General features: G+C 42.3%; 1 protein-coding gene across 2 annotated transcripts in view; it reads left to right on the plus strand.

Moving 5' to 3' along the window:
• Window positions 1-17,183, plus strand: part of katnb1 (katanin p80 (WD repeat containing) subunit B 1) — a 61,659-nt gene continuing 44,476 nt past the window's right edge. The window contains exons 1-4 of one of the 2 annotated variants that reach the window (XM_048546883.2): window positions 1-226; window positions 5,502-5,632; window positions 8,718-8,835; window positions 9,413-9,513. In XM_048546883.2, coding sequence (XP_048402840.1) covers window positions 187-226; window positions 5,502-5,632; window positions 8,718-8,835; window positions 9,413-9,513 — 390 coding nt within the window. In that variant the 5' untranslated portion in view covers window positions 1-186. The remainder of the gene's footprint in view (window positions 227-5,501; window positions 5,633-8,717; window positions 8,836-9,412; window positions 9,514-17,183) is intronic. The other variant, XM_048546882.2, reaches the window with a different exon arrangement.

Here is a 17,183-nt window from a genome sequence, read left to right on the forward strand (position 1 = left end):
GACGTAGTAACACGTGAGCTGCGCATGCGCGCGGCCGCTGTTGAACGCGTTTGCGTGTTGATGGCCTGAAGCGAAAAATCGGTTTGAGGGGCGCTGGGCTTGGGCCTAGTGCCGTCACCCGGGCAACCAGCCCCACAGCCCGCCCGGCGACACCTGAAACACAGCGCTCCCGTGGCGGCCGTCAGCATGGCGGCTTCGGGGCCAACGAAAATTACCTGGAAGCTGCGTGAGTTTGACAGCAATACAGATATATAATACACACACAAATAAACTAATGAAGAATGGAGTGAAAGACGCTAAAAAGGAGGAAAGGAAAACAACGCAAATTGAGGGAGAGAAACACTCACGAGCGGTGGGGATAGAGGAGAGAAAGGCCACGTGGGCATGGGGAGGGCGGGTGGGTAACGAGCCAACTGGGGGAGATGAACAGTAAATGGACGGGGAATCTCAAATGGAAAGGGGGAGGAAGACAAGAAGGAAACTCAAACTGACAGAAAGGAGGGAAACAAAGTTGGTTCGGAGGCGGGAGAGAGAAATAAAACATAAACGGGGGAGAAGAGAAAGAGAAACATAATCTGGGGGAGGAGAGAGAGAAACGTAAAGTGGGTCGGGGTAGGGGGGGGGAGAGAGAGAGAAACGTAAATTGTTGGGGAGAAGAAAGAGAAGGAGAACCGTTAAGTGGGATGACGGGGTGGAGGGTGAAGAAGAGAGATAGAGGGAGAATCATAAACTGAAGGGAAGGGAAGCGGGGGGAGAGAGAGACAGAGACACGCACACTCCGGGGGGAGTGGGGGAGAACAGAGAGAGAGAGAGAGAGAGAGAGGAATAATCGTAAACTGGGGAAGAACAGAGATGGAGAACGGTAACTAGGTTTGAGGTGGGGTGGGGGGGGGAGAGAGAACCGTAAATTGCGGGGGTGGGTGGTGGTGGCGGCGTTGGGGTTGCTTTTCCGCTATTTCTGATGTACAGCGTCTGCAGTTTTATTTTTGTTTTTACTGAGTAAAACAAATCCCCCAAGCAAGAGAGAAATAAACAAGCTGGGTCATGGGAGGGAAGAAAGATACAACAGCGTAAACTGGGAGAAATGCATAATATGTGAGTGGAAGAGAGGGCAGAAGTGAAGAAGGTAAATGTAACAAGTGCAAATGGTGTCAGGGTGAAACAGAAAAGTTGGAAGATCAGGGAGGAGTCTTGGAACTGGGTTGGAAATGAGGGAGAGATGAAAGGAATGCCAAATAGGGTGATGGAAACAAAAGGCACAGACTTGGGCAAATGGGCATTAGGGAGCAAAATAGAATTATAGAACTTTATGGTATATTAGAAGTCCATGCAGTTGAAAAAATGTTATCCAGTCAGATGGTCATTGGAAGAGAAATAGCATACAAGGCCAAGTGCTGCAAAATGAGATTAGATAGATGCTTGATGATCAACATGGATATGATGTGCCGCTGGGCCTCTTAGTACTAAAAAACTCTGTTTCAAATCTATCTGCATGATTCTGGTCAAGAGACTTGTAGATTACAGCATTTCCAGTACACATGCGTGTAGGTGGTGTTTTTTTCCTTTAATGTTCTTGAAGGTGATCAGCACTAGACCCTTGCCATCCTCTTGAGTAAAAACAAGTTTTCTTGAAAGTCCTCACTGTTGCCACGGATTGCTTCAGTTTTTGCCCCGTGGCTATTCACCTCTTGGCTAACAGAGATAGACTCTTGCCACCCATTCTGTCTCGACCCTTCATAATTTTATATCCCTTAATTATAACTCTCCTCAACCTCCTCTGTAACCTAGAAAACACCCCAGGATATCCAGTCTTTTCCCATTCTGAAAATTTTGCCAGTTTAGGTAACATGCTTGAAAATCTGCTTGGTACCCACGCCAGTGATATTGAATTATTCTTGTAATATGGTGACCAGAACTGTACACAGCATTTTAGCTGTCATCTAACTAGTACAAGCTTAACCTCCTTGCTATTATGTTCTAATACAAAAAAAGTCCTGGATCCACTTTTAACGACTTCAGCTATCTTGTTACCTTCAAAGATCTGTGGGTATGGACCCCCATCTTACTCTGCTTTCTGTCCTATCCTGACATTTATGGTGTATTCCTTTGCCTCATTTACATTCCCCACATTACATTCCACATCTCAAAGAATAGATTCCATCTACCATTTTTCCGCTCACCTGCTTAGTTCACTGATATCATCCTGTTGTCTTCAACTTCCTAAAATTGTGCTATCTGCAAACTCTTTTAATTATACCTTCCTCGTTTAAGTCTACATCATTACCATGAGATAATGGCAAGAGTACTGAGTCCTACAGAACTCCGGTGGAAACAGCCTACCAGTCACAAAATCCCAATCATTGCATTTCACTTTTCACTACTGGGGGAGTTCTCTTGGTTCACATGGGCTTTTTCTTTGCTACCTTGTCAAAACCCATGCTCGAATCCATAGAAGGAGATAAAACGGGGGGCAGTGGGTACGAGAGTGGAATTGCCAATATTCAGTCATTCATTATAGTGAGATCCTCAGGAGGAGATCATGTCAGGCACATCTTGTCGAAAAATGTTCGGGTATATCAGTCTTGTCTTTTGAACAGGTGTTGGGCTTTGCCATTATTAAAGATGAAGTTGTTCATGCAGCCTTCCCCCTCATTCTGTTGTTTAATGTGCCAGAACCATTTTTGACTGGATGTAATGGCACTGCTGATTTTGATTTTGATCCTGTTGACCCTATGAACTCCGCCAGCATTTCAGTTCTCACCATAAAGTTATTCAGCACAGAAACAGAACCCTTCGTCTGCACCAACCAGAAAGCCCTATCGGGCCTAGTCCCATTTACCAGCATTTGGTCAATATTCCTCTAACCCTTCCTATTCATATATCCATCTGGATGAATTTTAAATATTATAATTGTGCCTGCATCCACCACTTCCTCTGGCAGCTTGTTCCATTTTCAGAGCACCCACTGCATAAAAAGGCTACCCCTCGGGTGCTTTTTTAGATCTTTCCCCTGTCACCTTAAACTGATGTCCTCTAATTTTGGACCCTGGCACCCTAGGAGAAAAACATTGTCTATTCACCCAATCCATGTCTCTCTTGATTTTATAAACTTCTGTAAGGTCGCACATCAGCTTCCGATTCTGCAGGAAAAATATAATCCCAGCCTATTCAACATCTCCCTATAACTCAAACCTTCCAGTTCTGGCAACATCCTTGTCAATCTTCTCTGCATCCTTTCAAGTTTAAACACATTACCAATCCTGGATGAATCTCCTAACAGATGACTTTTCACTTGTGATCAGGGCCCTTTTTCATTCCTGAGACTACTTTGGGTAATTGCATTGACATCATGGTCTTATTGGCAATGTTGCAAAACGTAATTACTCCTACTGAAGCTCTTCCGTCTGTCTATGCCTTCCATTACTTGTCCTGCCAAAATAATCATGGTGGCAGTGCAATGCTGACCACATTGTTCTGGCCCAGTGCTCCTCCAGAGACTTCTATGCCTTTGAGCATTTTGCCTTTTTCCATTCGTACCACTTCTTCAAGATTCTTGTTCTCTATTGTACTTCTAAGAACAATAGCAAATGTTATAATCAAGATTTGTTCTCTCACTTCTTGCATCCCTCTGCTCCCAAATGAGCTCCCTTGGTGATTTCAGCCTCCAACTCAATCCCTCATGTTCTCTCTTTTGAGTTTATTGCCTTTCTATTTTCCTTAAATCTCTTATAGAGTTATGAAGGTCTACAGCATAGCAAAGGCCTGTCTGTCCACTGAGTCTGCACTGGTTTAAAAAAAATGCCTAGTTCATTTAAGACAACACAGTGTGGAACTGGAGGAACACAGCAGGCAGGCAGAAGACCTGACCCGAAACATCATCTTTCCTGCTCCTCTGACGCTGCCTGCCCTGCTATGTTCCTCCAGCTCCGCACTATGTTGTCTCTGACTCCAGCATCTGCGCTTCTTGCTTTCACCTAGTTATTCTAATCTCATTTTCCAGCACATGGCCCATAGCTTGATATGCCTTGGCACCTCAAGCACACATCTAAATACTTCTTAAATGTTATCAATATTTCTGCCTTAATTTAAACTCCCTGACACTCATTTGCCTTTACCTTGCCATCTTGTGTGGTCCTCCCACTCCCTTTGTATCAACTGCAGGTAATGCCATCTCTGATCATATTTTGTATTACCAACATTCCCCTTCTACGTTCCTTTTCTCAACCCTATTTGCACTAAAGTGCTGATTACCCACCTTGGGCTTAACTGATGTTGTAACACTTTGTCTTTTTAGATGGTGTCCATCTTTCCTCTAAATATGCTATCATTGTCCCCTTCCTCATAAAAACAATCCTTGGCCCCACCAATTCCATCTCCAATCTCCATCTCACTTCCAAAGACCTTAAATGTGTCGTCGCTTTCCAAATCTGTTTTCACTTTTCTAGAACTCTACATTTGAATCCTTTCAAGCTTTGTCACTGAAATAGCTTTTTGAGTCATGAGTGACACCATTCATGATTGTGATAAAGGTAAGCTTTCCATTGTCCTTCTCAATCTGTTCGGAGCCATTGATAGAGTTGACCTTGAGGAAATAGGTATGGGGAAAGTAGAGGAAGGAAAGGTGGTTGGAGGTGTGGGGAAATACAAAAGGGAATGAGAGGTAGGCTTAAGAGGAAGAAAACAACATGGAAGGGTGAAAGAGGGAAAAGATGAGCAAGTTTTAAAAAAGGAATACTTGAAGGTTTGGAAAAGAAAATAGGAAGGCAAGAACACATCGGAAATACAAGAGTGAGAAGAGGAAGTAGTAGGAAAACAAGCCACCAAAGCAGGATTGGGAAGGAAAGTTTGAAGACGAGAGGGATAAGTATAATCAATGAAAAACATTAATGAAACATGCAGAGCAGAAAGAAGTATTCAGGATAAGGATCGGAAGCATGAAAATTATCGGGAAGAAAAGATGATTGGGAAAAGACAAAATATAGGGAGGAAGATAAAGAGAAAAACAGAGCAAAACAAACAAGATGGATGAGAAATAATAAAGTGTGAAGCTGGATGAACACAGCAGGCCAAGCAGCATCTCAGGAGCACAAAAGCTGACGTTTCGGGCCTAGACCCTTCACAGGAAGATGGATGAGAGGAGTTGGGGAGAAAAGAAATGCTGAGTAATATCTAAAGGCAGATTGACTAGGCGCTGGCTGGGCATTAGTGGATTTGCCTCATGTCCCCACCATACAAGATCTGATCGTGTTCCTCCTGTATTGATTGAAGTAGACTAGTGCTGGATTTTTCAAGGTTTACTTTAATTAACTTTGGTATGTTTAGTATAGACAACTAAGCCGGGCAGTTGGATATTCTTAATGACAAAATAATAACATTAGTAACTGTGAACAACAATCTTGGCTGATGTGTATCTTTTTTATTTTGAGCATAAATATTTTTGTAACTTTGCTGTTGAATCAGCATCCGATCTAACTCCTCTTTCTTTTGCATCTCTCTCACAGAGGAGTTTGTTGCTCATGCTGGTAATGTAACGTGTTTGGTGCTGGGGAAGAATTCAGGCAGACTGTTGGCAACTGGTGGAGAGGACTGTCGGGTGAATTTGTGGTCAGTCAGTAAACCTAACTGTATTATGGTAAGTCAATGTATGCTGAAGAAATGTTACCTGAATCAGTGGTTGAATGTGAATTGGGCACCTTTGCTTCCTAGACAATAAGGGTATGAGCTCAGCCATACTCTCAAATTCAAATAAAAGTTGCAGCTCAGACCTCAAGTTGTAGTTGTTGGTTAGGCCTCAAAAATATGTTGGCTAGGCCTCCCTATGATCATTGTTGACATATATCACTGTGTTAAAAACTGACCAGACTCTGCATCTGACTTGTTGGATCTCTTGAGTTTTTGATATTCCCAATTACCCAAGTTGGACAAGTTGCAGATCTCTTTTTCATAACTGATTTTTGTCACAGTTTTTCATGAGGTCATTCAACACAGAAGAATTAGAATCCCTACAGTGTGGAAACAGGCCCTTCGGCCCAAAAAGTCCACACCGAACATCAGTGCATCCCACCCAGACCCATTTCCCATTCAGCTACACATCCTGAACACTATGGGCAATTTGGCATGGCCAATCCACCTAGCCTGCACATCTTTGGACTGTGGGAGGAAACTGGAGCACCCAGAGGAAACCCACGCGGACATGGGGAAAATGTGCAAACTCCACACAGACAGACACCCAAGGCCGGAATCGAACCTGGGTTCCTGGTGCTGTCAGGCAGCAGTGCTAACCACTGTGACACCGTGCTGCCCCGAGGCTTGTTTAACAAAGCATTGAATTCTCAGACACATGTCATCTTAATTTTATATGGTGTGCACTTGGTTGCAAGATTTAACAGTGAAATTGGATGACCACATAAAGTTCTAAATTTTCATTGGATATATGTGCTCTGGCAACTCACTGAACGTGATCGTTCCTTATGGAATATAGCTGTAGAGTCCTAAATATTTGTGTAGACAACAGCTGAAGCAAATTAGTTTTTATTTCAAATGTAGCAATAACTGGATTTTTTAAGATTTATTTTTCCCATCACAAAATAGATGATGTTTTGGGAAGCTGTTTTACGCAAACTGATTTTTTTTTAGGTAGAACCCAAGTTATCCAACTGGTACCCGAACCTTGATTGTATTAAAACTGATTAAACCCGAATTGAGATTAAATGTCCGATGCAATGGGGTTTTAAACTGTACTGATTTTTAAACTGTACAGCCATACAATTCAATTTCTATGTTGTTGACTTGCTTGCCAAGCTGGTAAGTTTGTTTGCAGATGTTTCTTCACCATTCTAGGTAGCATCATCAGTGTGCTTCCAGTGAAGCATCGGTGTTCTGTCCCGCTTGCTATTTGTGTGTTTTGGTTTGCTGGGGTGGGTGGTATCACTTCAGATTTGTTTCTTAGTGGTTGAAAATGGGGTTCAGATCTAGATGTTTATTAATGTACTTCCGGTTTGAATTCCACGTGTCCAGGAATTCTTGTGCGTGTCTTTGCTCGGCTTGTCCTAAAATGGTTACATTGCCCCAATCGAATTGGTGCCCCTCTTTGCCCATGTGCATTGAAATGAATGATAATTGGTCATGCCTTTTGGTAGCTTGTTGGTGTTCATGAATCCTGATGGCTAGTTTTCATATGGCTTGCCCTATGTGATGTTTTGGGCAGTCTTAGCATGGGATCTTGTAAATTATGTTGATTCTGTTAGTTGTGGTTGTCAAATAATTTATTCTTGTCAGCTGTCATAGCGTCGCTGCTGGTTTGTGGTCTGCCATGATTCCTGGGGTCTGAGTAGTTTGGTTTTTTTCAGATAGATCCGAAATGTATGGTAGGGTGACAATTGTCTCTGGAAGCATTGTGTTGTGGCCTGTTGCATAGGTATCGGCAGAGTACGCTTTTCAGGTAACTATTGTTACTAAAGACGCTGTTTAGGTGTTCTTCCTCATCTTTGCACAGCTCCAAGGTGCTGCAGTGTGTTGTGGCCTGTTTAAACAGTGTTTTGAAGCAGTTCCATTTGTGAGTATTGGGATGATTGCTATTGTAATTGAGCACCTGATCTGTATGGATGGCCTTCCTGTGTACGCTGGTCTGGAGCTTGCTGTTGGCCGTACACTCGATCATTATGTCCAGGAAAGGAAGCTGTTGTTGTTCTTCTCTTCCTTTAGCCATTTTATGGCGAACAGTGAGCTTCAGACCATCAATAGCAACTCCAATTAGAATCATCCCAATACCCACAAAAGGAGCTGCATCAAAACACTCTTCAGGCGAGCTGCAACCTACTGCATCACCCTGCACAAAGCCAAGGAAGAACACCTATACAGCGTTTTTAGAAATGACGTTTACCAAAAGCGTAGTCTGCTGATACCTATACAACACACCACCACAGGAAGAGACAACATGCCCAGAGACACGAGTCCATACATTATGTACCATACATTAAAAATATATCTGAAATGACCACCAGATTATTCCACCCCCAAGGTATTATGGTAGCCCACAAACCGACAGCTATGCTATGATAGCTATTGACAAGAGTAAAGGATCTGACAACCACAACTAATACAATCAATGTTATTTACAAGATACCATGCAAAGACTGCCAAAAACGTTACATAGGACAAACCAGAAGGAAACTAGCCATCAGGATTCGCAAACACCAACTAGCTACCAACGGACACAACCAACTATCATTCATTTCAATGCACATGGATAAAGAGGGACACCAATTCGACTGGGGAAATGTAACCAGCCTAGGATAAGCCAAGGAAAGACATGCACAGGAATTCCTGAAGGGATAGCTCTGAAACCGGAACTCTATTAAAAAAGATGTACAGCTGGAACCCATATATCAACCTCTAAGACACGAACCCAGAAGTGATGCCACCCCCAGCGAACCAAGACACACAAATAGCAAGCGGGACAGAACACTGACACTTCACTGGAGGTGCACTGATGATGTTATCTAGTATGGTGACGAAACATCTGTGAACAAACTTACCAGCTTGGCAAGCAGGTCAACAATCGCATCAACAACCTGAGCTACAAATCTTCACAACCTTGAATTCAATTTCTAAATTCTTTATTCCAGTTTATGTACCTTCTATATGTTGCTTTAGCCTTGAATTTTCTGTTGCATCATTAAGTCAATAAAAAATTAATTTTAATAACCTTTGTATAGAGTCTTACAGGTCACAACACACCAGTTGAGTGTATTCAGTTTAAAGATTCTGAGGAGTTGGTTGTTGCAGGCTCACAATCTGGGTCGCTAAGAATATGGGATTTGGAAGCAGCAAAGAGTAAGTACCCATTATTATTATACAACTGTGTGTCCATTTTACCCTCCTATCTTTGAATCACTTGAATTTTGCTTACTTACCCATCATCTTTTTAAGGTAAGCAAGCTATTTGTCCCAAAAACCCTTTCTGATATTTATGCTCCACTCAAGCCTCCCATTAGCTCTCATCTAAATCTGATGTTATAACCACCTAGTTCTTTCTGTCCCAAACAATTGCCTTGTATTCCTGCAAATGTCCCAGTACAGTTTATTGTTCAGGTAAAATTACGGTAACAAGGTCCATGTTCTTACCATCCTTTGAGTGACATTTCTACTGAATTACTCGATGTTTTGGTGACTCTTATATTGATAGTTTCATGTGAAACACTTCCCTACAAGAGGAAATTTTCATTCTGTATTCAAAATTGTTTCATAATTTGAAGTACCTCTATTATGTCAAACCCTCAGCCACGTTTTCACAAATGAAAATAACCCAGCCTATGCACGCTTTCCTGATGTTTAGGTCTTCTTCATTGGCATCTCTTAGATCAGTAATGCCAGGGGACAATGTAGTAATGTTAATTCTGTTTTCTTGAAGTTCTTCGGACACTGTCGGGACACAAAGCCAACATCTGCAGTTTAGACTTCCATCCTTTTGGGGAGTTTGTGGCCTCTGGCTCTATGGACACCAATGTAAAGGTACAGTACAGGCCAGCAGAATATTACCTACGTATTGCAGACAAACATTTAGCATGTACTTTATAGAAGTTGGAAAGACTATTTGTCCCAGTGAGTTTGTCTTTTTTTTTCTGATGTCTTGACAACAGCCTTCTCACCATATTCATCGTATCCCTCTAGAAATCTATTCATCTCTTGAATTTAGTTATGTTATTTTTGACAGCCAGCCCAATATTTTATTAGTCTCATCACCATTCACGAAGAGGCAAACAAGATTGATTAATTCTTTCCAATCTTAAAGGCTTCGGATGGATGATACACCAAATTTCAGGTTACTTCTGTTCTTTTACTTACTGCCTCTAAAAGTCGGTCGATGGGGCAAAAGAAATCAAACCTGAGGAATTAAGCAATCATCCATGGGCACATTAAAAATTCCTGAATTGTTACAGCACAGAAGGAGGTCATTCAGCGTGTCCTGTCAATGTGGGCTTTTTGACAGGAAAATTCATAATTGATCTAATGGCTCCTCAGCCTGGACATTCGTCCCTTCCACATAATAACCTAATGCCATTTTGAATGCCTTGATTTAACCTGCCTCCTCCATGCTCTTGGGCAGTGTATACCAAACCCTAACCACCAACTTACATGGAAACATTTTTTCCTCAATGCTTTTGTGCCCTTTCTCAGTTATTTGAAACCAAGGGGTCATAAAACTGCTGCTGAAATGGTTACCCTTTGATCTATTGCTTATAAATTCTGTGTCTGATGCCACCTCTCTCGCTGACACTTGAAGAAGGAATAAGACTCCGAAAACTTGTGTCTTCAAATAAACTGAGAGAAGGGTCCCGACCCAAAACGTCAAGCTTTCCTGCCCCTCTGCTGCTTGGCCTGCTGTGTTCATCCAGCTTCACACCGTGTTATCTCAGATACTCCAGCATCGGCAGTTCCTACTATCTCTTCAAATAAGCTGTTGGACTGTAACCTGGTGACGTGTGATTTTTGTCCTTATCCACCCCAGTCCAACACCAGCACCTCCATGTCATTTGAAAGTAGTATGTTGTTAAATTTGATTTTCCTTGTTGAACTGCATGACCTCTAACTTTGCTAAATTAAACCCATCAGCCTAGTTTGTGCACACTCAATTAATCTATATCCTTCTGACCTCATCACAACATGGACTCCTACTGATGATGGGTCGTCAGCAAATGTGGATACTTTACACTTGCTCCCCTTCTCCATATCATTTAATATAGATAATAAATAATTAATAGAACATAGAACATTACAGCGCAGTACAGGCCCTTCGGCCCTCTGTTGCGCCGACCTGTGAAACCAGTCTGAAGCCCATCTAACCTACACTATTCCATGAACATCCACGTGTTTATCCAATGACCATTTAAATATCCTTAATGTTAGTGAGTCTACTACTGTTGCAGGCAGGGCATTCCATGCTCTTACTACTGTCTGAGTAAAGAACCTACCTCTGACATCTGTCCTCTATCTGTCACCCCTCAATTTAAAGCTATGCCCCCTCATGCTAGCCATCACCATCTGAGGAAAAAGGCTCTTACTGTCCACCCTATCTAGTCCTCTGATCATCTTGTATGTCTCTATTAAGTCACCCTCTTAACCACCTTCTCTCTAACGAAAACAGCCTCAAGTCCCCAGCCTCTCCTCATAAATCCTTCCCTCCATACCAGGCAACATCCTTGTAAATCTCCTCTGCACCCTTTCCAATGCTTCCACATCCTTCCTATAATGCGGTGACCAGAACTGTGTGCAATACTCCTAGTCTGGCCGCACCAGAGTTTTGTACAGCTGCAGTTTTTGTACAGTCTTGGCTGTCCTGAGACTGATTCCTGTGACACCCTACTAGTTACATCTTTCCAACCTGACAATCACCTATTAATCCTGACCCCCCCGCCGCCTCGTGTGCTAACCAATCCTCAATCTATTAGAACACATTACTCCCAAAAGTTTGAGATCCTAACTTGTGAAATGATCTTTTACATGGCTCTTTATTGAATGCTTGCTGAAAATCCAAATACATTACATTCACAGATTCCCCTTTATTAACTCTGATTGTTAGATCCTTAAAGAACTTTAGCAATCTTTTCAAAAATTATTTCCCTTTCAAAAACCACGTTGATACTGTTTCATTGTGTTAGCCTTTTCTAAATATCTTGCTGCTCCTTTGTTATTAATGGGCTCTCGTATTTTCTCAACAGATGTTAGACTAACCAGTCTGTAGTTTTCTGCTTTCTGTGTCTCTTCCTCCTTGAACAGGCGTGTTACATTTGGAGTTCCTGTCTGCTGCAATCCTCCTGGAGTCCAGTGAATTCTGAAATATTTTGTTATCCAATGCATCCCTCATCTCAGCAGTCACCTTCTTTAAAATCCTTGAATTTGGGCCTGGCGACTTGTCTGTCTTCAGATCTTTAAGTTTGTCGAATTCTTGTCTTCTCGTGGTAGAGACTATTACATAATCTTTCCTCCCATTAGCACCTGCCTCATTTATTATCTTTGGGGTGTTAATAGTGTCCTCCACTGTAAAGAGTGATGTAAAATATTAATTGAAGTTGTCTGTTATTCCCCAGTTCATTGTCACCGATCCACCATTTGCATGCTCCAAGTGTCTCACTTACTTATAGCTGCTGTTTCTTTTTATACAGTGGAAATGCTTGCTGTTTGCTTTTTATATTGCTTGCTATTTTCATAATTAGTTTTCTCCATTTTATCATCTTTACAGTCATCTTTTGCTTGTTGCTTCAAAAAAAGTCCCAAAACCTGGCCTACCACTTGTTTTGCAGGGGTGTTAAGTTTTAATTGGATACATTGATCATGGGTGATTCATCCTCCTTATTAAGTCCATTCCGACCAGACAAAGTTTTGGTGAGCATGATGAAATATCTGCTTAAATGTCTATCACTGGTCGTTCAATGATTTTCCCTCTAGTTTTTCTCAACCCAGTTTAAACAACTCATTCCTATATCTCTGCAATTGTCGTTATTAAGTTGCCATCCCTCGTAGCAGAATTTCAAATTCAGTTTATTGTGATTGCTACCCACTAGAGGATCCTGAACCATGAGACCTCATTACACATTGCTAGATTTAAAATAGTCTTTCCCCAAGTAGGTTCTGCAAAATATTGCTCTAAGAAGCAATCACTGATGCACTCCAGAAATGTATCTTTCATGTCATCCATGCCCATCTAATTTGTCTGACATGCAGTTTTAAATCACACATGACGATTTTAATCCACTCCTATGTGCATGCATTATGTTCTGATTTATACTTGGTCCCATAGTGAGCCAGTTCCTTGGGGACCTTTGCATGACTCCTATCGAAGCCTTGTTTCCCTTGTTTTTCACTCAAACTAATTTCACATTTTTAAACCTGTCACACACCCCACTGTACTGTGCTCCTTTATTAATAAAGTTACCCACCTTTGTTTCCTTTGTGGGTGTTCGTCTGGAATGTCAGATACTCTTGGATAGAGTTCCCAGTTATGGTCACCCTGTAACTATCTATGCCTTCTCAGAGCTATCAAGTTATATCAGTTTATCTCTCTTTAGGCTGTCAACTCATGATTACAAATGTTGCATGCATTCAGCTAGAGTCTTAAGCTTTGAGATTTCACCATTATTACTCACTCTGATTCTAATTTCTGCTGTAGTCTTGCACATACGATTCCAACCCATTTCTGTCTCACTTTGATTAGCGTTAGCATCTTCACTACCGTTCTCCTGCTATACTATATACTATGCACATATAAATAAAGGGTGACTTGGTGGGATACTAGCCTTCGTGGGGTGGCAATAAGAGTGGGATCAAAGGTTTCCCAGCCCCTACATCTGTACCGGAGCTTCTTGGATTGGTGAATTATTGAGGGACCATCACATGTAATCTGGTCAGCATCCTGGCACCCTTACATCTGCTACTGAAAAAGGGCCAGCCTTGGAAATGGTCTCATAGGCAAGATTTAGCCTTTAAGGAAGCGAAGAACCTGCTGTCTTCATCTAAGGAATTGGCACATTATGATCCCAAGCAAGATGTAGTGCCTGACATGCAAAGGCACCTCATATGAGTTTGGGGTGTTGTTGGCTCATCGGTAGCCTAGTAGAGAGTAATGCCTGAAAAGTTCTGCTTCTTGGACTTTGGCTGATGCCGAACAAAGATGCGCCCAGATAGAATAAGAAGGTTTGATGGTCATCTTTGGTGTGAGAAAGTTCCACCAATACTTTTACAGACATAAATTTGTGATAGTGATGGACCACAAATCCCTGCTAGGGTTACTGTAAGTGGGCAGAACCCTGTCACCCATAGCCTTGGGTTGAATGTAGCATTAGGCTCTCATTCCAAGTGTGTACAATGACAAGTTAGAACCCCATCCAGGAGTCTTAAGTGGTAAATGTTGATGCCTTGAGTTGCCGCCACTAGAAGAGCCCATTCTGGTTTTAACTTTTCTGGACACCCTTCGGTCATTGCTAACAAATCAGACTGTGGGCACAAAACTAAAACAGCTGCTGGTGATGGAGGAAGCAAAAGTGCCATCACAACAAGAATTTGAAACCTTCTGGACTTGGTGAGACCAGAGTGCCATAGAAGGTGGTATTTTATTATGGGAAGCCAGAGTGATCGTCCGGAGCAAAATCCACTGCTAGCTACTGAGTGAGCTCCACCAGGATCATCCAGAGGTTTCCGAACTGAAGGTGCTGGTGAGACATCCGGTGAGGTCCGGTGGCCAGGATTGGATGCTGACATAACTGCATTGGTGCCAAGAGTGCCAACAAGGACAAAAATTGTCAACAGCAACTTGCCCACATTTGTAGAAATGGCTGGCTAAACCCTGGACTTGGTTACATGTTGACTGTGCCAATCCCTTCATGGGTTTTTAATCATTGTGGAATGGCATCAGGAAGGCTAATATTGGATACAAGACTCCTCTCAGTGAGAGAGGCAGTTTACTTCTGGTAACAAAGATTGGTGCTGAAACCATGGGAATGGCATGGGTAGGAGGCATAGTTGATGCGAGATCAGGTCCCCTGACGTACAAAGTACAGGTAGGAGAGGCAGTTCTGAATAAACATGTGGATCATATGAAAGCTGAAACCTTTCAAACAGGGCAGGAGCAAAACATACTATCCCCCTCAGAACGTCCGGCAAGGCTGTCAGAACCTGTGGGTTCTCCTCCTCCACCTGGTGTCGAAGTAACCTCTGAGGAGACACAGACATGGCAGATGTTTCAGCCTCCACGCCTTTACCGCTTGAAGATGATGATGAATTTTGGCTAAGACACTCCCAGCGCAAGAGACAGGCTGCGCTGCCAGTATCTGAGGCAAAGTTGGAGGAATTGGACCAGTGTGAAAACGCCCCAGGAGAAGCTTAGGGAAGAATAATAGGCCTATGTCCCTAGACATCGAGGGAGTCGGATGTTCTGATTGGAACGGGGTCAGCCAGGTGGACCTCACAATGAGTTCCTTGGCTGGGGCTGTTAATCAGTCCAGTCGGGGAGCCCTGGCTGACAGATCTAAACCAGAGTGTCAGGGGTTCTGCTCAGTCCAGGAGCTGGCTCTCAACTCACTGGATCATCTTCGTGTACTATACATATGTAAATAAAGGCTGATTTAGTGATGGTATACTGGTCTTCGTGGAGTTATTTCAGGGACAAAACCTCTTATCTATTTAATAAGAGCATTGGCTGATGTTCTTCCAAAGTTAAATTCTGCATTCTCTTACCTGCTTCACACGCAATCATGTGTTCTGTTCCTGACCATGGACCAAATTTGATGTAATCATTCTATGGAGTGTAATTGTGTCCTGAAGCATAGTGTTTAGGCACCATTGACCTCATCATTGCACTGTTTGTCACACAGATTCCAGTCCACCAATTCTGAGGTGAAGCTCTTTGAGCGGTCAACACCTACATATGTGGTCATTCTGGATTGCTCTAGCATCCACAAGCTTCCACCTCCTACAGCCGGAACATATTGCCTGTTCAACCATCTCTCTTCTACTCAGTTAATTAATTTGAGTGCTAAATTTTTTAAAGGTGAATTTCTAAACTGTACTGTTAGCTATAATAATGTCTCCTGACTTAAATCAGTTGGCCAGTTGAAAAATATGGAATAAACTTTCCACCAGTCACCTATCTGTTTTCCTGTGATGTCACACTTTGGGTCTTACAGGAAGAAGCAAGTTGAAGTGGTTCTTTGCTGATTTTTATATCCCTCTGTCACCACCTTGTTTATGTAATTCCGCTGTTCTGTTTATGAATCGGCTGGCCTGCTGTCATTTTTTCGAGAAGCTGATGACTGTACTGTGTCTCCTGTTCTTAGTGAAGCTGCTGTCCTTGCTCTTGCGTGCTTTGTGATGTTGCTGTCACTCGTGTTGTTTCAGAAGCACAATCTTCTCTCCACTCTGTCTGTTAACTGTATAGACTTCCCAGTTTGTTAATGTGCTTGTGAAGTTTTTCACCATCTTCCACACAGTTTACAATGCTTTTATGTTTTGTATCATCTGTAAGGTCGAGGTAATTAACATATGGTGGGTAGAGTACCAACACTGATTCTGGGGAACTCCACTATAAATCTTCTTCAAGCCTGAACAACATCTCCTGTTCTCTGCTCTCTGTTGCATGTCACTCAGTCAATTTAGTATTGAATTTGCTGCTTTCCCTTCTTTTTCATGAGCTATAGCTTTACCCACAAGTCCCAAATGCAGCACTTTATCAAATGCCTTTTGAAAGTCGATATGCACCACAACTGCATTGCCCTTATCAACACACTCTGGTATCTCTTTGCCAAAACTGCCGCTTTCTTTAATTAGCTTGTTTTTTTTTCCTAGATGAACATCATGTCCTCAACGAATGATTGTTTCTGAAAGTTTACCTATCACTGACTAAACTGACTAACCCATATTAGTTGTATCAAAGTCGGTGCAAGCGAACGCCGAGAAAGTTCTGAGATACAGCCTGGTCCAATGCTGGAGCTGGGTGCCTGTCCTTCTAGCAGATTCCAGTGATATATGTTGGAATTGTCCTTGTACCGTTTTTCAACAAGGGAATATTGCTTGAAATTTTCCAGTCCTCTGAACCCATCTGGGTCTGAGGAAGAGTGGAAAGTTAGGACCAATATTCTTTCAATTTCCACTGCCATTTCATCTCAGTACCTGGATATATTTAATCCAATCCTTATCCTCCACTTTCAACATGGCATGGGTAGAATAATCTTCCCTGGTGAAGACTAATGCAAAGTATTAGCATCTGCATTATGCCCTCTGCTTTTGTGCACAAATAGTTGAGCTTCTATTTTTATAACCTTTTTACTGTAGACACTTGGATTCTGTTTTGTGTTTGATTCCTGTATCCTCCCATTCACCTCTCTCCATCTCTTAATTGCTTTTTACTTGCCCTTCACCCCCCCACTCCCCCAAATGCTTCCCATATTCAGCCTAGTTCCTAATTGTATTTTCTCCCTAACACCTGTCACATTTTTCTCTCTGATCCATTTTTGCCATCCAGTAACCTCTAGTTTTTATGCCCTAAATTTCCATTTCGAGGAAGTAAGCCTTTGCTGTCCCGAGGTATCTCTCATTTGAAGATAAGCCGCTATACAGCTATTGTTTCTCCTGTCAACTTTTGGCTGCCAATTTATTTGGCCTAGATCCATTCTTACCCTACTGAAGCTGTC

This window comes from Stegostoma tigrinum, chromosome 16 (genome assembly GCF_030684315.1).
Source record: "Stegostoma tigrinum isolate sSteTig4 chromosome 16, sSteTig4.hap1, whole genome shotgun sequence".
In the NCBI taxonomy this organism is placed as follows: Eukaryota; Metazoa; Chordata; class Chondrichthyes; order Orectolobiformes; family Stegostomatidae; genus Stegostoma; species Stegostoma tigrinum.